This window comes from Mytilus trossulus, chromosome 1 (assembly GCF_036588685.1).
Source record: "Mytilus trossulus isolate FHL-02 chromosome 1, PNRI_Mtr1.1.1.hap1, whole genome shotgun sequence".
Taxonomy (NCBI): Eukaryota; Metazoa; Mollusca; class Bivalvia; order Mytilida; family Mytilidae; genus Mytilus; species Mytilus trossulus.
In genome coordinates this window covers 77,687,305-77,711,070 of record NC_086373.1, presented here as the reverse complement: position 1 = coordinate 77,711,070, position 23,766 = coordinate 77,687,305, and the positions used below count along the sequence as shown (strand labels likewise).

General features: G+C 32.1%; 1 protein-coding gene across 2 annotated transcripts; it reads left to right on the top strand.

Moving 5' to 3' along the window:
- The first annotated feature begins 7,058 nt into the window (after positions 1-7,058).
- LOC134685626 (1-acyl-sn-glycerol-3-phosphate acyltransferase epsilon-like) lies at positions 7,059-21,436 on the top strand. 2 transcript variants are annotated; one of them, XM_063545552.1, is made up of 8 exons: positions 7,065-7,138; positions 8,678-8,756; positions 9,129-9,244; positions 9,562-9,651; positions 14,674-14,764; positions 15,214-15,378; positions 16,434-16,557; positions 20,164-21,436. In XM_063545552.1, the coding sequence occupies exons 1-8, from the start codon at positions 7,094-7,096 to the stop codon at positions 20,387-20,389; spliced, it is 936 nt and encodes a 311-aa protein (XP_063401622.1). In that variant the 5' UTR covers positions 7,065-7,093; the 3' UTR covers positions 20,390-21,436. The 2 variants fall into 2 exon arrangements, with proteins under 2 accessions (XP_063401630.1, XP_063401622.1); XM_063545560.1 differs by lacking the exon at positions 9,129-9,244 and having other exon boundaries at positions 7,059-7,138.
- Positions 21,437-23,766: the final 2,330 nt, after the last annotated feature.

The window sequence follows — 23,766 nt, the reverse complement described above, 5'->3', positions numbered from 1 at the left end:
AACGTCATTGACGTTACCGTGGCGGTAACTTAGAACAAAAGGAGTTCAGAGTGCATGAACGTTATAAGTTTGACATGTAAAAAAAAATAGAAAGAAAAATAATCTTTTTTATATATACATGTTTATGTTCTGTATTGATAAACAATCGGTTGTTATGATTAATAAAATTGAAAATGGAAATGGGGAATGTTTCAAATAGACAACAACCCGACCATAGAAAAAATGTATTAATGTTTGTTCTTTGTTTGTTTGAGATTTCGGATTTTATATCAATAAAAACTTTGACTTTGTACAACAAAAAGTTAAACACAAATGCAGTCAAGCCTCGAAGTGTGTAAATTAAGATGCTATAGTACGGAGGCTGTGTGGTTATTTTTAGGGATTTTCGTTATCCCTTTTTAGCTCATCTGGCCCTATAGGCCAAGCAGAGGCATATATACACATAGTCATGATCTGGGGCCAAGTGAGCGGCTTAATTCGATCAGCACTTGGCCGTCCGCCGTCCGACCAGATAACTTTTATTGCCTTGTATATTCATTGTTTTACATATTTTTTTTTTGTAATCTGTAAACAAAAAATCCCTTGTGAATCTACTGAGACAAATTTAAACAAACTTGGTCACAGTGCTTAATAGGATCATATCTAGTTTAAAAATATTGTCCGACCAACTAAAATGGCTAAACATACGGGGGTTAAATGTAAGTTTTTGGATTATTATTTTTTGGAATCCGTATACAAAGAGAAAACTTTAAAGAAGCATAATGTTAAGAAAAATGTCCATATGTAAGTTATACTTCAAAAACTGTTAGACAAATCTGTCGTATAGCAGTTTATGCCAATAAATGACAATGGAGTAGATCCAGTAAGACCCCTTTTTTGCCCCAAAATGCAGCCGTTTTACAAAACTGTTAAAATGTAAACTTTTAGTAATTTATTTGAAAGTAGAATGCGTCAGCTACATAAACATGAGCTGTTTTTGACAATACAATGTACATATATTGGGTAATTGCATCATTAAGTCATTCTAAATTACTGAAATCTTCCCAATTTTAGCATTTAGATAAATTTTAGACGGTTTCCGTCTTATTAAATGAAAGTTGCCGCACTTGTGTTCATTCTTAATATTGAAATGTAAGTTGCATTTGATGATAATACATAACATATATATATATTATAAAGGTTGAGTATGAACACGGATGCATGTGTCCGCTTTCAAAGTTGACAAAAAAAAAAACATCTGAAAAGTAACATATTTTGGCATATTTTATAGATTTTTCATATTTAAGCTTGAATCGGAGCGTTTCTAATTACTAAAGCAGTTAAAATCGTTCACATGAATCAACTAAAATAGACACTAAATTGTTTAAAAATTGTCCAAAATTATTCGTCAGATGAACCTGAAATTTGAGGCCAAAATCGGTCGAGATCCTTACCAGACCTACTCCTTTCCCATTTTTGTTTAACCATTAATGCCTATTATCATGAAAAGTATATATTAAGATATATTTTTCACCGTTATGTCTTATATGATTTTTTCTCCGCTTCAGGAGTGATTGCCCTTAGATTTATTTACTCTCTTTTGAAGCAAAAACTAATTTCATTCTCTATCTCAATGCATGAGTTAAATTGCCCGCAAAGTCTAAGGTAACTATATCATAGACTAGTATAATACATGAAATAGTCCCAGTTTCATCTGATTTTTTCCTTTGTTTTATTTTAAAAAAGCAACACAATCCGGAAAAGGTCCACCATCGGTTTAAATATTACTGTACCAACAAAAACTTCCGGTTATAAATATCCATGCTTTTTAAAATTAAAAAAACTGAAGGTCTTACAGAAAACCAATGATAACTCTTCTCTCTCACATACATTCGTTAAGATGGACAATCCCTTGTTTCCTTATGATGGGATCATCTTCAATTACAATGATGTTTTGGGGTGCACTTAGATTGTTGTCTGCACCTTTGCCCAAAAATGTTTACAGTGTAACAGGAGACGGTTTAACCTCTGTATTTTTCTATGTATAAAATATCTTTCTTTTATTAACTCTGTGTTTAATTTGTTAAAGTCAGCTATAATGTTAACTCAGCCTCTAAAGCTACAGGTATTTCTACATTGTAATGACGAGTTCCTTTTTATCGTGTGTCCAAATCAACAATACTGTAAATACGTGTGTCTACTTTTCGAACACACCTTTACCTATAAGTACACAGACAAATCAATACTTGACATTGACCTCAACATTCCTAAGTTAACTACAAATTGAAACACCTGTAATCGGACAATTATATTAAATCAAGCGTAATTGATCTTATGGATCGGAAATGATTAATTCCCGAAACACAAGTCTACTTGATATTTCCGACTATAAATTGTATAAAACCGTCTGTTAACCTTATGTAAAGGTTCGAACCACTGGGCCCTGAGTCTCCTTGGCTGAAGAGATCGAGATAAGTAAGTTTATATAATTTAATAAGGTCTCTCAAAATATCAACAGATGTAAATAATATTGCAATAACAATACAAAGTATCAAAGTCACATAACTATTACATTGTAAAATAATGTAAAAGCTCCTATCAAAAATGTAAAATGAATATTAAGTTTCGGTTTCTAAACAAATGGCATTTTACCGTAAATACCATAAACTGTTAAACTCTATCGTAATCTCATTAAATCTTAAATTCAAACCCCCAAAATATAAAAGCTTCTTTACTCAATTCTTACTAGAACACGCTATGGACTAAAAGCGGACCAAATAAAGCAACGAACAATCACCCTAAGCAATAAAGCATATCGGTTTTATTCAAACCAAGTTGCAGTGTCTTATTCAGACATCGGGGTATAATACACCCGTAAGCCCTTAATAATAAAGATAAACAACGGCGGTTTTATTCAAACCAAATGTCGATTATGTCTTATACAGACCTTGGCTTTATACGATCAAGCCGCCGAATTAATAAAATATCTACTTTATATACCAATTACAGGTGAAGAAATAACAACTTTAACCAACCGCGTACTTCGATACAAACTTGTATATAAAGGTGCACTCGAATATATTTTAATCCAAACAACTATTGATTACTACCGAGAAGGAAAGAAAAGCTTTTTATCATTTATCTTATGTAAAACACCGAGAACCCTTAGTGATTAACCAATGGAAATCAACTACACTTTTTAGTTTACCCTAGATACGAACATGTAAGCAAAATAATAACAATGAAAATGAATTGTAAATTGAAATAAGCAATCTCACATATAATTTTAGATATATAAAAACCGATTCCGCTACATTCCCCCCAACTTAAAAAGCAAATGTTTACATTTGAACATATATTTATATAAAAATTAAAGTCACATTTTAAAGTTCCAGTTGGGTTTAACCACCATACGAGTTTTCCCGTCGACATCAGCAAATGTTGCCACCTGGTCACGTGCGACAAGATCATCCGGAGTTTCTAATTCATTCAAATGAATGGCGTGTTGTCTAGCATATTCCTCCCGTTGTCGCTGTGCCATTTCCCTAGGTGTGAGAGCCTCATAATATACCTCATCGACTTCCACTATTTCCTCAACTACCTCAACCACTTCATCATCGGCGGTGCTTACACCAGTAATGCGGTCTTCTACTAATGAGTCTTCCGTACTATCCTGACTTGGACGGACATACCTAGGCAGGACCGCAGTCCCAGGTTCCTTGTATTGAGGGTTAATGATGGTTACGGCGACAACTGACCTCATCAGATGTTCCATATTACCACCCGTGACCCAATGCATTACTCTGATATGCCGCTTTAGGTCATTCCGTCTGGTGTCTGTAATCCCACATAACGGACACTTATGGGCATGTCTTTCCAGTTCATGGTTTTTCTTCCAGTGGCGGACAAGCTGTCTGAAATTGAGTTTTCCTGTACTACAGGATGCCACTGGACAAGGCATTCCACCAATTGGACAACCAGGTCTTAATACTCTTGTGTCCATGTCCAAGCTAGCCATTTCTCTTGACGATACCGTGTATTCCATTGCTAAAATCGAACAATCATCAGTAAAAATAAATCAAAAGAAAAGAACACAATTATGAAATAAACAAAAAAAAAAAAATGAAACTATCTGTGTGCTGTTATTTTTTTATTTTTTTTTATTTGTATGGATGTATATACTTATCTACATATTATTATATAGATACGCGGTAAAATAATGCTGAATATAGATTTTGAAAATATAGTTCATTTAAATCATAAAGATGATAATTAAAACAGACGTGGCGCGACTCTACTACATCATGCGCGTGATTTAAATCCTGTACCCACAATACTATAACCAAACACCAGGATTCTAGACGTGTACAAGCAAAACTTTCCTCTAATAAACTCCTAAGGTCTATAAAAACTTGGGAGGTTCTCTAAACCTAAATCCATCAAATCTATATAGTTTTAAACCTTAGTTAAGGCAATCCTACTTGCAATATATACCTAAAGTGTGTAGTGCAATAATACGATTTTTAGTCACTTCGGCCTTATCGAAACATAAAGCTTTGACGAGCAGAGTTCTTTCACCCAGTGTCAGAGCGAGTATCAATCAATATTATGCACGCGTTTATAGACATGACACATGATACACTGCTTCGAAATATCATAAATACAGTTTCATGGAAAATTCTGTCATTTCTATAAACTGGCTCCTAAGATCCATGCCATATATATATATCAGTGTATGAAATTTTACTAGTTTTGATATAAGTATAAACAAAAATATAATAATAATAACGCAAACAAACAAAAAATATATATATATATATGATGTGTTGTTGAAATCAGTTCGCAGCAATAATGTGCGAGAGATATATGCCTTAGGAATGTGATAGAGAATTTCTGTGTATGTTTTGTTGTTTGTTTTACATATTAATACTTCTATAATAAAAACGATAAAATAATGAGAGACCTTTAAAATAAAACATACATGTATATACATTTAAAAGGGTTGACACTATTATTGACTATTACATGTAACAAGACGTCCATAGCGTGTTCTACGTGTAGGGGTTCCTAATATTAGAGATAGCAGTTGTTAGAGGATTATATAATCGGTTGTACATTCCAACCGAATCTCGGGACGCCTCCTCGCGACTTGGCAGGTTGTAAGCATGCAACCCTTCACGCCTATTTTGAAGAATTATTCGGATTTTCTCCCTTGTCTTATTCGCGGACGGGGACTATTCGAGTCAGAACAATCCGTTGAGTAACCATGCTCTAAGTTAAATTTAACATTCGAATCGCGACTGCTATCCCTTTTAACGCTAAAGCCGGATCGCAAGTTTTCATTCGGAGTACTACTTTTATGCTTATCCCCCTCCCGTGAATATAATTCAAATGAACCTAACTTATTACAATCAGACCTATCAATAGAATCAACCTTCTCACTAGAACCTATCAAAAATCGACTTGCACCATGACCAGGATTAGACAGACCCCTATGATCCTCATAATCTTTAAATGTCTTGAGTCTCATATCCTCTAAATCCCTTTCAATATCGCTAATAAAACTCATGACTCTATTATTTGCCATTTCAACGGGTATGTAATCTTCAGAACTAATATTTTTGCCCCCTTCTGCCATTTTGAAATTATAAATATTCTTAAATAAACTTTATGTTCGAGCTTTCAGTTTCAATAATAAAAAAAAAATACAATATCCTTATCTCTCAGCCTTGGATGTTTTACAACAGGGCCCCACGTTGGGCGCCAAAATGTAACAGGAGACGGTTTAACCTCTGTATTTTTCTATGTATAAAATATCTTTCTTTTATTAACTCTGTGTTTAATTTGTTAAAGTCAGCTATAATGTTAACTCAGCCTCTAAAGCTACAGGTATTTCTACATTGTAATGACGAGTTCCTTTTTATCGTGTGTCCAAATCAACAATACTGTAAATACGTGTGTCTACTTTTCGAACACACCTTTACCTATAAGTACACAGACAAATCAATACTTGACATTGACCTCAACATTCCTAAGTTAACTACAAATTGAAACACCTGTAATCGGACAATTATATTAAATCAAGCGTAATTGATCTTATGGATCGGAAATGATTAATTCCCGAAACACAAGTCTACTTGATATTTCCGACTATAAATTGTATAAAACCGTCTGTTAACCTTATGTAAAGGTTCGAACCACTGGGCCCTGAGTCTCCTTGGCTGAAGAGATCGAGATAAGTAAGTTTATATAATTTAATAAGGTCTCTCAAAATATCAACAGATGTAAATAATATTGCAATAACAATACAAAGTATCAAAGTCACATAACTATTACATTGTAAAATAATGTAAAAGCTCCTATCAAAAATGTAAAATGAATATTAAGTTTCGGTTTCTAAACAAATGGCATTTTACCGTAAATACCATAAACTGTTAAACTCTATCGTAATCTCATTAAATCTTAAATTCAAACCCCCAAAATATAAAAGCTTCTTTACTCAATTCTTACTAGAACACGCTATGGACTAAAAGCGGACCAAATAAAGCAACGAACAATCACCCTAAGCAATAAAGCATATCGGTTTTATTCAAACCAAGTTGCAGTGTCTTATTCAGACATCGGGGTATAATACACCCGTAAGCCCTTAATAATAAAGATAAACAACGGCGGTTTTATTCAAACCAAATGTCGATTATGTCTTATACAGACCTTGGCTTTATACGATCAAGCCGCCGAATTAATAAAATATCTACTTTATATACCAATTACAGGTGAAGAAATAACAACTTTAACCAACCGCGTACTTCGATACAAACTTGTATATAAAGGTGCACTCGAATATATTTTAATCCAAACAACTATTGATTACTACCGAGAAGGAAAGAAAAGCTTTTTATCATTTATCTTATGTAAAACACCGAGAACCCTTAGTGATTAACCAATGGAAATCAACTACACTTTTTAGTTTACCCTAGATACGAACATGTAAGCAAAATAATAACAATGAAAATGAATTGTAAATTGAAATAAGCAATCTCACATATAATTTTAGATATATAAAAACCGATTCCGCTACAACAGAATTGGAGATGATGCCTTATTTTCAAGCTACATGAGATTGACACTGTTCTTTTTCCATAACTATGTAAAAGCAAAGGTATTGTTTGGTAAAACTATTTATTAATATGTATTATTGAAATTTCACACTGTCATGAGTCATCTATGTGCACAGGCACTTGTCTTAGAAAAAAATGCCTGTGCTGTCATGGTCAACAGAGGATACTTGATTCTGTCCATATATTATAGTGTGATATATTTTGTATAATGATCTGTTCATATCAGCTTTACAACATTTCGAGGTCCTTCTCTCCTAGGTCATGGGCTGGCACTAAATATCTTAATAAAGTGATTAGAAATGCTGCTGTCCATCATTGTAGTTCTTAAACTTCTGTTTACAGGCAAGACATATCTCTGTGTCAACAGTTTATTTTAGTAAGATCATAGAATCATACATTTCCTGTATCTAGACACTGCTAAATATACAAATAAAATCATAAGAGGTATTGTTAAAAACACATAAAATGTAAAGTTTAAATCACATAAAATGTGGAATAAACAGATATATTATTGTTTTGCATTTTGATAACTTTAAACCAGGTAATTTAAAACATGTGTTAGCTGTGCAATTAAAGCATACTGTCTAAAATGACTCACTGATACATTTTGTAATTGTAACCCTATTATTTATCAATAGTATGGTCTTGAGGAAACGATGATAGTCTGTTGGAACGGGACGAAGATTGTCTGTCGGAAGGGGACGATAAATGGCTGAGCTGTGTTAATTAAGAGAAAGCCATATCTCTTGCATGTAAAAGCCACCTTTGTAAATTTCGAAATAGAGCAGGCTAATGACACTACAAGGCAGAACTCACACCTGCAAAGTGGACATGATTTATACATGTATAAGTTGCAAAACTTGTTTCCCAATCCATTCTAAATTAATATGATTAAACTAAATTATTTATCAATTATCATGATTATAGAATGATATATCACTGCTTTTGCATTCTTTTTATACAGATTGTATGTTTCATTTTATTTACTTTTACATAACACAGGATTTGTATAGTGAATAATAATTTCTTATTTGAGACATACATGATGTAATTTACAGAATAATTTGATCTACATTATACTGTAAATAAAAAAAAAATACATCAAATTAATAAGAAATTCCAGGATAAGATAAGCATGGGTTTCTCTTTGAATCCTGTCAGACCAATAGATAAAAGCTAAATTTTATCCTCTGTCATGTCTGTAGAGGTAAATTTGCCAAGTTGCTGAGCAATGTAGCCTTTTAAGAGACTATGTTCTTTGAATACATTGTATTTGATTTTAAGAGTACTGCTTCCATTTCAATTTATATGTCCAATGTGTAGGTTACAGATTGGCATATTAAGAAAAGCTTAGTTTCTGATTGTAGCTAGGTATTCAGTGTTTCCATTACCAGGAAACCTTGTGTAATACTTCTTGATGATGACTAAAAGAAACCTTGTATTGACCTGTAACCAGTATAAATAGAAACAACCAACTAATGTGTCAAATTAGTAGTCTGCCAAATTTGGTCATGTTGGTTACATGTATCATAAAATTAGTTGAAACATTATTTATGCTGTATACATTGTACTTATTGCAGGTGTATGTATATGGTGATATTGAAGATATACAGAAAAGAGATGAAAATGTCATCTACCTTTCGAATCACCAGTGTACAGGTAAGTACATAAATGTATGTCCATTATTGGCTGTAAAACAGTGAATTATGGTACTTCTTTGAGATGGAGTAAAAATATTCTTGTAGGACTATTATGAAATTAACATGAAAGGTTTATATCAGCAATGTCTGGGATGAGTTCCAAAATCAGTTCTGATCAATTACAGTCTGTTGTTTCAAATTTTTGAAGGTCTGTGAATGATTCTGTATGCTTAATTGTTGATAAAGACATACTTGATATGTTTTTTTATAGTAAAGCTGCAAAATTATTTGCAACAAAAAAATGAAAAGAATATATTAGATGATGGTTTGATTTTCATTTAATGCATAGAAATTGTTAAAATAGTTTACAAAAAAAATGATACTTTTTCAGTGGATTGGATTGTTGCCTGTATGTTATCAGAACAAAAACAATGTACTGGCAAAGTCAGATATGTAATGAAAAGTGGACTCAAATATCTACCAATCTATGGTTTCTACTGTTATCAGGTATCAATTTTTTTTTATTTTTTTATCTTGAATTTTTTAATGGTTGGTAAATTATATTTAATTTATGTATTGATTGCAATGAAATAGCAATATTTCTCAGTCAACTAAGAAGTGATAATTTCACATGTGAAATAGATACTGTAATGTCAGAATTATCATTTAAAATGAGGTGAGATTGTGTAGCAAAGATAACAATAAATCTAAGAATGTAGGACCTTACTCTTTGAATAATTTTTAGAATTTGAATTCATTGATTGATCATATAATAACTGTTTTCATGGTATCTTTAATCATGTTTGACATTTATTTTTCCTTAGCATAGCTGTGTATTTGTTGGTAGAAGTGGAAAATTCAATGGAGAAAAGTTTGTGAAAGAATTACAGTATCTAAAGAATAATAAAATTCCTGTAAGTATAGACTATACTTTAATGTGTGAAAAAAAGGTTAAATATATATATATACAAAGAATAGAAATTAATGTTTCATATTTAAAATAAAGACATATGGATCTTGTCTGTACACCAGCTTTGATTATTTGTATAAACTTCAAGATTATAATTTTATTTTTTTCTTCTAAAGTGAACATTGATTGGTTTAATATTTCTCAGTGATGTCCTGTGTTTGAATTTGTTTGTTTGCTTTTTGGTCATGAATGTTTGTCTCTAATATTTAATTAACTGTGCATTTGTATTCAGATATCGTAGATCAAATTTATTCGTTCATTGTGTAATCATACGTTTTTTGATTGAGTTAAGTCTGCCAATTGATATTTTATTGTATGTTTTTCTATGTTGTGATGTTATGCTATTGTTTCAGAAAAAGGGAGAAGGTTTGGAGCCATTAAAACGTTTAATCCCGCTGCAAATGTTTGCACCTGTCCTAAGTCAGGAATCTGATGTACAGTAATTGTCATTTGTTTATGTAATATATACGTGTTTCTCGTTTCTCGTTTTGTTTATATAGATTAGACCGTTGATTTTCCCGTTTGAATGGTTTTACACTAGTAATTTTGGGGCCCTTTATAGCTTGTTGTTCGGTGTGAGCCAAAGCTCCGTGTTGAAGGCCGTACTTTAACCTATAATGGTTTACTTTTTAAATTGTTATTTGGATGGAGAGTTGTCTCATTGGCACTCACACCACATCTTCCTATATCTACGTATGATAAGAGAGAAATAGACAGCAATGGATTTGCACAACTAATTTGACAAAAGTATCAATATCTAAATCTTTAAGAGTGTTAGAAAAATTGTGAATAAATGAGAATAGACAATTAGGAGTCAATTGGAGCTTGAATCCAAATTTTTTCATAATTATTTAATTTTTATGGCCCACAATGAATTTGTCAGCGCCATATAGTCTTACCCTTGTCCGCAATTCTGTATCAAACCATTATATAGAGTTTTTTTCTAAACGCCTTCAGATATTGGGCTGATTTTTGGTATGTGAGTTGACCATGATGAGTTACAGATCAAGATTAAGTTTCGTTCTGCTCCGCTAATTTTTACTGAAATTACAGCCTTTGGGCTTTGATAAATTATTGAAAAACACAGTTAAACAGACTTTTTTTAGATCACCTGGCATAGCCATGTGAGCTTATGCCATCACTTGGGGTCCGTTGTCGTCCGTCGTAAACTATTTCAAGAACCTTCTCCTCTGAAACTACTAGGCCAAATACTTCCAAACTTTAAATGAATGTTCCTTAGGGTATCTAGTTTATAAATTGTATCCGAAGTTTTGATCTATCAACAAACATGGTCGCCATTGCTAAAAATAGAACATAGGGGTCAAATGCAGTTTTTGGCTTATATCTCAAAAATGAAAGCATTTAGAGCAAATCTGACAGGGGGTTAAAAATGTTCATTAGGTCAAGATCTATCAGCCCTGAAATTTTCAGATGAATCAAACAACCCATTGTTGGGTTGCTGCCACTTAATTGGTAATTTTAAGGAAATTTTGCAGTTTTTGGTCATTATCTTGAATATTATTATAGATAAAGATAAACTGTAAACAGCAAAAATGATCAGCAAAGTAAGATCTACAAATAAGTTAATATGACCAAAATAGTCAATTGACCCCTTAAGGGGTTATTGTCCTTTAATGACAATTTTTCACAATTTGTTCATCATATTTGCTAACTTTAAAAAAATCTTCTCCTCTAAAACTACTCAACCAAATTCAACCAAACTTCAACTGAATGATCAGTAGGGTGTATAAAATAAAGTTAGTGTTTTATTTTCTATTTCATCAAAAAACATGGCCGTCATGGCTAAAAATAGAACACAGGTTAAAATGCAGTTTTTGCCTTATATCTCAAAAACTCCAGCATTTAGAGCAAATAAGACAAGAAGTTAAAGTATTTATTAGGTCAAGGTCTACCTGCCCAGAAATTTTCAGCCGAATCGGGTAACTGGTTTTGCAGGTATAATGCCCCTGAATTAATGATTTTAAAGAAATTTTGTAGTTTTTGGTTATTATCTTGAATATTATTATAGATACAGATAAACTGTTAATAGCAAAAATGTTAAGCAAAGTAAGATCTACAAATAAGTCAATTTGACCAAAATTGTCAATTGACCCCTTAAGGAGTTATTGCCCTCTAAAGACTTTTTTCACAATTTGTTCATCATGTTGACTTACTTTAAAAAATCTTTTCTCCTTTGAAACTGCTGTATCAATTTCAGCCAAACTTAGGCTAAATGAAATTCAGAGTATCTAGTATAAATTTTATATTTAGCTCACCGGGCCTGAAGGGCCAAGTGAGCTTTTCTCATCACTTGGCGTCCATCGTCCTCTGTCGTCTGGCGTTAACTTTTACAAAAATCTTCTCCTCTGAAACTACTGGACCAAATTAAACCAAACTTGGCCACAATCATCATTGATGTATCTAAGTTAAAATTTGTGTTTTTGTTTTTTGACCCGGCCAACCAACCAAGATGGCCGCCATGGCTTAAAATAGAACATAGAGGTAAAATGCAGTTTTTGGCTTATAACTCGAAAACCAAAGCATTTAGAGCAAATCTGACGGCGGGTAAAATTGTTTATTAGGTCAAGATCTATCTGCCCTGAAATTTTCAGATGAATCAGACAACCCATTGTTGGGTTGCTGCCCCTAAATTGGTAATTTTAAGGAAATTTTGCTGTTTTTGGTCATTATCTTGAATATTATTATAGATGGAGATAAACTGTAAACAGCAATAATGTTCAGCAAAGTAAGATTTACAAAATAAGTCAACGTGACCAAAATGGTCAGTTGACCCCTTTAGGAGTTATTGCCCTTTATAGTCAATTTTTAACCATTTTTCGTAAATCTTAGTTACTTTTACAAAAATCTTCTCCTCTGAAACTACTGGGCCAAATTTTACCAAACATAGCCAGAATCATTATTAGGCTATTTAGTTTAAAAATTTTGTTTTTTGACCGGGCAAACCAACCAAGATTGCGGCTACGGCTAAAAATAGAACATAGGGGTAAAATGCATTTTTTGGCTTATAACTCAAAAACCAAAGCATTTAGAGCAAATCTGACAGGGAGCAAAATTGTTTCTCAGGTCAAGATCTATCTGCCCTGAAATTTTCAGATGAATCAGACAACTCATTGTTGGGTTGCTGCCCCTAAATTGGTAATTTTAAGGAAATTTTACTGTTTTTGGTTATTATCTTGAATATTATTATAGATGGAGATAAACTGTAAACAGCAATAATGTTCAGCAAAGTAAGATTTACAAATAAGTCAACATGACCAAAATGGTCAGTTGACCCCTTTAGGAGTTATTGCCTTTTATAGTCAATTTTCAACCATTTTTCAAAAATCTTAGTTAACTTTTACAAAAAATCTTCTTCTCTGAAACTACTGGGCCAAATTTTACCAAACATAGCCAGAATCATTATTAGGCTATTTAGTTTAAAAATTGTGTTTTGTGACCTGGCAAACCAAACAAGATGGCCGCTACGGCTAAAAATAGAACATAGGGGTAAAATGCAGTTTTTTGCTTATAACTCAAAAACCAAAGCATTTAGAACAAATCTGACAAGACACAAATTTTTTCATCTGTTCAAGATTTATCTGCCCTGAAATTTTTAGATGAATTGGACAACTGGTTGTTAGGTTGCTGCCCCTAAATTCGTAATTTTAAGGAAATTTTGCTGTTTTGGGTTATATCTTGAATATTATTATAGATAGAGATAAACTGTAAACAGCAATAATGAACAGCAATTTAAGACTCAAAAATAAGTCAAAATGACCAAAATGGTAAATTAACCCCCTAAGAAGTTATTGTCCTATATAATCAATTTTCAACAATTTTCATAAAATTTGTAAATTTTTACTAACATTTTCCACTGAAACTACACAGACAAGTTCATTATAGATGGAGATAATTGTAAGCAGCAAGAATGTTCAGTAAAGTAAGATGTACAAACACATCACAATCACCTAATCACAATTTTGTCATGAACTGTCTGCTTCCTTTGTTTAATTCACATATACCAAGGTGAGCGACACAGGCTCTTTAGAGCCTCTAGTTTATTTCCTTGTATGTCAAGAAACAAAGCTGCTATGGCTAAAATAGAACATAGCAGAAAATGATTTTTTTTATTTTTGCTTTTGAAGAAAATAGGATGATTCAAAGAACATTTAAATAAATTGAAAAGCCAAAATAATCATTGATGAGAGATTTAACCAAAAAAATTCAGGTGAGCGATTCAGGCTCTTGAGAGCCTCTTGTTCTAAATGCTTTCAGATATTGGGACAATTTTTGGTATGTGAGTTAACCAAGATGAGTTACAGATCAAGTTTATGTTTTGTTTCACTCGGCTAATTTTTGCTGTAATTTTGGGCTTTTGACTTTGATAAATTTTGGAAAAATCGCATTTATACAGACTTTTTCTCTAAATGCTTTCAGATTTTGTGCTGATTTTTTGTATGTGAGCTAACTATTATGTGTTGCAGATCTAGTTTAAATTTCGTTTTGCTCCCCTAATTTTTGCCAAAATTTAGAGTTAAAAACTTTCAAAATTGTTATGCACACTTTTTTCTATCAACTCCAGATTTTGAGCTGACTTTTCAACATTGTGAGATGGGGCCATTTGTGTCACTTTGACACATCTAGTTCTTGTTATAAATGCAGCATGAAATAACAGTTAATTTGTAAAGTCAGGATATTGTACAAAATGTTGACTGTTTGACACACACATGAACATGCTGTATAACAATGATATAGAGCTCAAAATTTGCAGAAATAGATATTGTTATTATCCATTGGTTCTTGTTTCCAAAAAATAACACTGACCTGTGTTAATTTACCCCAATTGTTTCTGAAAAAAAGCATGTCCCTCATTCAAACATCATAGGCTGTCTATGGCATTTAGCTTAAGCTGGATATGAAACTTTTTGTTTTTTATTTACCATGCAGATTATTATTTATTTGATAGGTATGGCTAGTTATTTATCCAGAAGGAACTCGTTATAATCCTGAACTAACTGAAGTAATAGACAAAAGCAAAAAGTATGCTCTTGATTTAGGTTAGTCTAGAGTATTTGTTGTTGATGTTTCAACAAGATTGTCCTGTTATTAAGAACTGTTACCACTCCTTCATTCTGTTATTGTTAAGTATTTTAAGGAGATTGGACATGCCATTCTGATGGATAAGAGAATTAATCCTGAAAAATGTCAATAGAATCAGGATATTGTTCTTCATATACCTTCAGTTCTAAAAGAGTACCGGTACAGTAGGATGGTCTTTTGGCAAACTATCAAGTCACACACAGTGTAGTCATTTGTTTCTCTCCTTGACTAAGACACAGAGGTGAGCATGATGTATCCAGCGGCATCATTAATTTGTTTAAAGTTTGTGATTTAGGTCAAATATATTTGATGTGCAGTTGTGTTAGCATTATAAGCACATATTATTTCCAAGTTTGATTATTAGCACTAAAAGCAGTTCAATTTTTTTTGTAATATATTTTGACAGGATTTAAGGAATTACATCATGTGCTTACACCAAGAATAACAGCTTTGAAATCTAGTTTAAGAGAGCTAAAAGACCATGTAACCGCTGTTTATGATGTCACAATTGCTTATAGCAACACATATGATACAGAAACAAGAGAGAGAACTCCAGCATACGGAATGCCAGGTAGTTTCGATAATATATGTTTTTACATGACATAGCAAATCATTATAAATGAATATATAGGTTCTACCACAAAACCTTATTGATAATGTCAAAATAAAAAAAAACTCCTAAAGTTCAGAAATTATATTTTCCATCCTTGTATAATACATGAAGTTAAACTACTACCTAAAAGGAAATATTAAACTTTTCAAATCGATGTAAAAAACAAGTAACGGTTGCACAGAAAGGAAACAATTATTTAACATTAATTGTGAAGGTGATTTAGTATAAATATTTCGATTGGAGCGTCACTGATGAGTCTTATGGAGACGAAACGCGCCTCTGGCTTACTAAATTATAATCCTGGTACTTTTGATAACTATTAGTAGCTATAAAGACTTTAATATCAAACTTTTGAGAAATATTTAACCCTTTTGATCTGTTGTTAATACTATTATAATAAACTGGTTGATAGAAAGATAGAGCCATAAAAAGCCATAGTTACACATCATTAAATTATGGTACATTTGTACAAAGTGACGTTCATTTGTGCTATATTTGCAACATACTGTTGGCCACACAAAGCAAAAAAATATTATATTACTTTGGAATGAAATATCAATAAAATAAAATAATTAAAAATTTTAAGCATATCTCAAATAAATTAATTCCAATGAAATACTAAATTAAATCTTGTCTAAGTTATTTAAACTGTTATTCCTAAAACTTTCTTGAATGAATTGAATTTCACTGACTTGGTCACAGCAGTGTGACAGCACCATATCATAAAGTGGTTGGTAGAAAGGGAAGATGGCTTGACTATTTGAAAGATGTTAGATCCTCTTTGTAACATGTCCAGGTGATGTGACATTACATAAATCACAGTACATAGTGAGAGCCATGTGTGTAGTACTGTATATGTATTAATGACAACTATGTTAAATGGTATATTTTATACATCTAATCTCTTTGTAATACAATGTTTTTGGTATCAGTTGGTCTGGTTGTTTGTCTTTTAAAATATCTGCTTGCACATTGTATCTTGATCCCCTCTAAATAAGAATTGATCTTTTCAGATTTTGTGATGGGAAAATCTCCAGAAATTCATATGAATGTTGAAAGAATAAATATAAAAGATATACCAATTGAGGATAGCAAATTACAACAATGGTGCTATAAACAGTTTGCCAAGAAAGACAGGTAAACTTCAGTAAATGTCTGCTTTAAAAGTCACCTGTTACTCAAACACAAATAGTTTTTATACGACCGCAAAATTTGAAAAAAATTTCGTCATATATTGCTATCACGTTGGCGTCGTCGTCCGAATACTTTTAGTTTTTGCACTCTAACAATAGTAAAAGTGAATAGAAATCTATGAGATTTTAACACAAGGTTTATGACCACAAAAGGAAGGTTGGAATTGATTTTGGGAGTTTTGGTCCCAACATTTTAGGAATTAGGGGCCAAAAAGGGCCCAAATAAGCATTTTCTTGGTTTTCGCACTATAACTTTAGTTTAAGTTAATAGAAATCTATGAAATGTTGACACAAGGTTTATGACCACTAAAGAAAGGTTGGGATTGATTTTGGGAGTTTTGGATCCAACAGTTTAGGAATTGGGGGCCAAAAAAGGGCCCAAATAAGCATTATTCTATGTTTTCACACAATAACTTAAGTTTAGGTAAATAGAAATCAATGAAATTTAAACACAATGTTTATGACCACAAAAGGAAGGTTGGGATTGATTTTGGGAGTTTAGGTCCCAACAGTTTAGGAATAAAGGGCCCAAAGGGTCCAAAATTAAACCTTGTTTGATTTCATCAAAAATTGAATAATTGGGGTTCTTTGATATGCCGAATCTAAACTGTGTATGTAGATTCTTAATTTTTGGTCCCGTTTTCAAATTGGATTACATTAAGGTCCAAAGGGTCCAAAATTAAATTTTAGTTTGATTTTAACAAAAATTGAATCTTTGGGGTTCTTTGGTATGCTGAATCTAAAAATGTACTTAGATTTTTTATTATTGGCCCAGTTTTCAAGTTGGCCCAAATCGGGGTCCAAAATTAAACTTTGTTTGATTTCATCAAAAATTGAATAATTGGGGTTCTTTGATATGCCAAATCTAACTGTGTATGTAGATTCTTAATTTTAGGTCCTGTTTTAAAATTGGTCGAAATTAAAGTCCAAAGGGTCCAAAATTAAACTAAGTTTGGTTTTAACAAAAATTGAATTCTTGGGCCTCTTTGATATGCTGAATCTAAACATGTACTTAGATTTTTTATTATGGGCCCAGTTTTCAAGTTGGTGCAAATCAGGATCCAAAATTATTTATATTAAGTATTGTGCAATAGCAAGAAATTTTCAATTGCACAGTTATAAATTCAGCAATAGCAAGAAATCTTCAATCGCACAGTATTGTGCAATAGCAAGAAATCTTAATTGCACAGTATTGTGCAATAGCAAATATTTTCAATTGCACAGTATTGCACAATAGCAAGAAATATCTAATTGCACAATATTGTGCAATAGCAAGAAATTCCAATTGGATTTCAATTGGAGTTATCTTTCTTTGTCCAGAATAGTAGTTGAATCAACTTAAATCATTGTTTTATACAATATACAACGTATATTCACTTTTACTACCAACTGATAGATTAAAACAATCTTTACCATTCAGTCATTGTCAGTGATAACAAGCACTTTTTTACATTTTAATATTATATGATGTATTTAAATGAGTAGTTATTGTTGCAAACTTCATTAGAAATTTAAATTGAGATCAGTTTTGAAATAAGGGAAAGGGGGATGTGAAAAAAAAATTGGGGGGTCAATTTTTTTCATTTCAGATTTCATAAAAAAAAAGAAAATTTCTTCAAACATTTTTTTGAGAGGATTAATATTCAACAGCATAGTGAATTGCTCAAAAGCAATTTTTTTTTTAAAAGTTCATTAGACCACATTCATTCTGTGTCAGAAACCTGTGCTGTGTCAACTATTTAATCACAATCCAAATTTAGAGCTGAATCCAGCTTGAATGTTGTGTCCATACTTGCCCCAACCGTTCAGGGTTCAACCTCTGCGGTCGTATAAAGCTGCGCCCTGTGGAGCATCTGGTTAATTATGTCAAATGGAATGAGAAATAAATCTCTATCAAACAAGTCATACTTTCAGGTTTCTAGTTTTTTAAGATACATAGTTCATTATACCTCTTCAACTTGTCACCCTTTAAAAAAAACTTAGAACTTTAATTCTAATTAAGGAATAATAGTACTGTAGTTGAAGAGTTGCCACCGTCAAATGTATGCTTTGCCAGAAAAACTTTATTTGTAACCGTCAAATCAAAATTGATGGTGGCATCTTTTCAACTACAGTACTGTTATCGATTCTAATGCATTTCCAAAAAAATAATATGTTAGAACTTGAAAAAATGTATAAATTTGGCATACAAAAAAAAAATCTTCATGAATAGTTTTGGCGCAAAGACGTCATTGCTAAATGTGACGTCATACAAATGAAAACATACAAACTGGAGGTTATTACGTAACCTGTTCGATTCAAATTTTGATAAAATCACATTAAAACGTCGAATTCGAGGTAGGTGTTGTTTTAATTTCAATAATAATGTAGTAACTTAACATTTGTTGATCCAAGAATTCAAAATGGGGGGTCCCTCCTTAGTTATGACTGGTCAACTGTGGATTTGACGGCAAATTTTAGCCAATGACATAAATTGTAACATTAAAGTTATAAGAAACCTCAAATCAAAAAAAATAATGCATATGTTTTTTTTAACTCAATGGATAGTTTTTATTATAAAACTTATGTACATATCCTCTTTTCTGAAGAAAATTCTTTAATTTATTCATATTAAAAAGAATTTTACTTTATTATAATTGCTTCCTTCATTCCACTGACATATTTTCTGTATGCAAAGTGACCTCAGTGTGACCCATCTCGTAAAAATCCGGTGATCACAATACACATGGATGTCCTTAAAATAAACTATTATCTGAATTTACATGATGAACACATGCTCAATTTCTGTGCTTTTTGTTGACTTTTTGTCGATTGTTGACAAACAGCTGCAGGTGACAATCGTTAAACTTCGGCTTCAAAACACGAACTTTAATTACCTGCCATATTTTCACAGCAACACTGACCGATTGAAAAAAAATTGAAGATTATACGAAATTTACACGAAAAAATTGATGAATTCGTGCACAGAAGACTAAGTTTATGATGTTTGTATGCAGTGGTTCAAGAATCGGAAGAGCATTATTTTTCAATTGTTACTCTTTTCTTATGACTTTAAGATTGCATTAGAACTAGATATAATAAGATGGGGTTTGAGTACCAATGAAACAACTCTCCTGCACCCAATTCACAATTTGAAATAGTAAATCATTATAGGTCAAAATACTGTCTTCAAAACAGAGCATTGTCTCACACCGAACAGCAAGGTATAAAGGGAACCAAAAATGACTGTGTAAAACCATTCAAACTGGAAAACCAACAATCTATTCTATATAAAAAAAAATTGAAAGGGTTCCACGGAACCCAGTGTCTCACCTACTTTTGCTGTAAATTGCAGGCTCAACAAAAATGATTCCTGAGTTAAGCTAGGTGAAAACAAATGCAGCAGGTTCAAACATTTTAATAAGTTCCAACTTTCACTCTTATCTGAAACAAAAGTCATATAAAGACACACTATAAAATATCAACTGAAAAACCATGTTTAGTACTTCTACAAAGGTAGTTTTATTGACAATATTCTATTTAATTAAATTTCTTTACTTTTCCTTTTCAGAATTTTGACAGGATTTTATGATCCCAACTCTAATCTATATGAAAAGTTTCCAGGAGAGTCATCTCTTCTGACAATAAAACAAAGACAGACCATACCAGCATTTCTATTTTATACAACGACCTTATTAACAGTTATTTCATATAGTGATGACTCGAGAGATTTTTATTTTAAAAGTTCTCTTTGTATCATGGTTGGAGGGCTTTTATGGGTCTCATTCAAATCTTGATGACATTAAAATATAGGTGTTTTGATATTATATCTGTAATGGGATTATTTAGTTATTGTATTTTTTTTCACTTTTGTTTCTTTTACAGAAAAATTGAGAATGGAATGGAATGTTCTTAGTTTGTCAAAAGGTATAAAGAATGACGATAATTTTTTAGAAAAAATAAAATAAAATATGAAAGGCAATTATTTTAACCCCTAGAATTAAAAAACCCCACACATAATATAAAACATATGATAAACAATATCCTTCAGATGTTCACAAGACGGAAATCCGTCAATTATTATTTGCTGTAGGTCCTGGGTTTTTTTTATTAAGAAAAACTGCAATAACTGGAAAATTGCCTTATTTAAGGACCTTCTTGTCAATATTTGTATTGAGCACCAGTCTAGGTCAAAAATATTTGCTGCCACAATGTCTTATATACAAAGAAAATGATATGAATAGGTATCTTTCTAGATATCTTTCATTTGATAAAATTTTTAGCTGTATATATTAATAACAATTTTGTCAATTTTGACATGTTTATGATGCTATGCAGTGATGTCATAAATAATAAATATGCATGAAAAAAGGAAGACTTTTTGTTTATCTGAAAAATTATAATAAATCAGAAGGAGTAGCAAAGTGTCTTGTATTTGAACTATAGTTTTAGGGCCCACATAACGGTTGTAGCTCTTCATACCTCCTTTTCAATGTATCTCAATTAAGTGGATTTTTACAGTCTTGTAATTGTTAATATTGCTTTTGAATAATAATAATTATTTACATTCTTATTGAAGTAAAATAAGAACCATATTTTCAGGGAATAGTATGAATCTCTTTAAACTCAGGTCAGTTTATTTGAATTTAAAAATTATTTTATTGTAATATCATTTGATGATGTATGATTTATAATCAACTTTATTTGGTTATTTATTCATGATCAAGTATAGAATGACTGCCACTGAAGACACAAGTTTCATTCAACTAGTCTTAATTGTATTATTGTTATTTAAACATAATTATATATTTTACATTTTTATTTGTATGTTTAATGAGGTGCTAGCTGTATTGTGGTATTTTATGCTCTTTTGGCATTCTAAATAACTGGAGTGGATCAAAGTAAGAGTCAATGTTTTAATATCTTGGTCTTTTAATTTAATTTTTATATATCTTACTAATTTTATTAGCTCACCTGGCCCGAAGGGCCAAGTGAGCTTTTCTCATCACTTGGCATCCGGCGTCCGTCGTCGTCCGTCGTCGTCGTCGTCCGTCGTCGTTAACTTTTACAAAAATCTTCTCCTCTGAAACTACTGGGCCAAATCAAACCAAACTTGGCCACAATCATCATTGGGGTATCTAGTTTAAAAAATGTGTGGCGTGACCCAGTCAACCAACCAAGATGGCCGCCACGGCTAAAAATGGAACATAGGGGTAAAATGCAGTTTTTGGCTTATAACTCAAAAACCAAAGCATTTAGAGCAAATCTGACAAGGGGTAAAAATGTTTATCAGGTCAAGATCTATCTGCCCTGAAATTTTCAGATGAATCGGTCAATCGGTTGTTGGGTTGCTGCCCCTGAATTGGTAATTTTGAAGAAATTTTGCTGATTTTGGTTATTATCTTGAATATTATTATAGTTAGAGATAAACTGTAAACAGCAATAATGTTCAGCAAAGTAAGATCTACAAATAAGTCAACATGACCAAAATGGTCAGTTGACCCCTTTAGGAGTTATTGCCCTTTATAGTCAATTTTTAACCATTTTTCGTTAATTAAAGTAATCTTTTACAAAAATCTTCTCCTCTGAAACTACTTTGCCAAATTAATCCAAACTTGGCCACAATCATCTTTGGGGTATCTAGTTGAAAAAATGTGTGGCGTGACCTGGTCAACCAACCAAGATGGCCGCCACGGCTAAAAATAGAACAAAGGGGTAAAATGCAGTTTTTGGCTTATAACTCAAAAACCAAAGCATTTTGAGGAAATCTGACAGGGATAAAAATGTTTATCAGGTCAAGATCTATCTGCCCTAAAATTTTCAGATGAATCGGTCAATCGGTTGTTGGGTTGCTGCCCCTGAATTGGTAATTTTGAAGAAATTTTGCTGTTTTTGGTTATTATCTTGAATATTATTATAGATAGAGATAAACTGTAAACAGCAATAATGTTCAGCAAAGTAAGATCTACAAATAAGTCAACATGACCAAAATGGTCAGTTGACCCGTTTAGGAGTTATGGCCCTTTATAGTCAATTTTTAACCATTTTTCGTAAATTAAAGTAATCTTTTACAAAAATCTTCTCCTCTGAAACTACTTGGCCACAATCATCTTTGGGGTATCTAGTTTAAAAAATGTGTGGCGTGACCTGGTCAACCAACCAAGATGGCCGCCAACGCTAAAAATAGAACAAAGGGGTTAAATGCAGTTTTTGGCTTATAACTCAAAAACCAAAGCATTTTGAGGAAATCTGACATGGGATAAAAATGTTTATCAGGTCAAGAACTATCTGCCCTGAAATTTTCAGATGAATCGGTCAATCGGTTGTTGGGTTGCTGCCCCTGAAATTGTAATTTTGAGGAAATTTTGCTGTTTTTGGTTATTATCTTGAATATTATTATAGATAGAGATAAATTGTAAACAGCAATAATGTTCAGCAAAGTAAGATCTACAAATAAGTCAACATGACCAAAATGGTCAGTTGACCCCTTTAGGAGTTATTGCCCTTTATAGTCAATCTTTAACCATTTTTCATAAATCTAAGTTAACTTTTACAAAATCTCCACTGAAACTACTAGGCCACAATCATCTTTGGGGTATCTAGTTTGAAAAATGTGTCCAATGACCTGGCCATTCAACCAAGATGGCCGCCACGGCTAAAAATAGAACATAGGGGTAAAATGCAGTTTTTGGCTTATAACTCAAAAACCAAAGCATTTAGAGCAAATCTGACAAGAAGTTAAATTGTTAATCAAGTCAATATCTATCTGCCCTGAATTTTTCAGATGAATTGGACAACTGGTTGTCGGGTTGCTGCCCTCCAATTGGTAATTTTTAAAGAAATTTTGCCGTTTTTGGTTATCTTGAATACTATTATAGATAGCGATAAACTGTAAACAGCAATAATGTTCAGCAAAGTAAGATCTACAAATAAGTCAACATGACCTAAATGGTCAATTGACCCCTTAAGGAGTTATTGCCCTTTATAGTCAATTTTTAACAATTTTCATTAATTTGGTAAATTTATGTAAATTTTTACCAAATATAGTTCTCTGTTACTAATGGGCAAAGTTCATGATAGATATAATTGTAAGAAGCAAAATCGTTCAGTAAAGTAAGAACTTCAAACACATCACCATCACCAAAATACAATTTTGTCATGAATCCATTTGTGT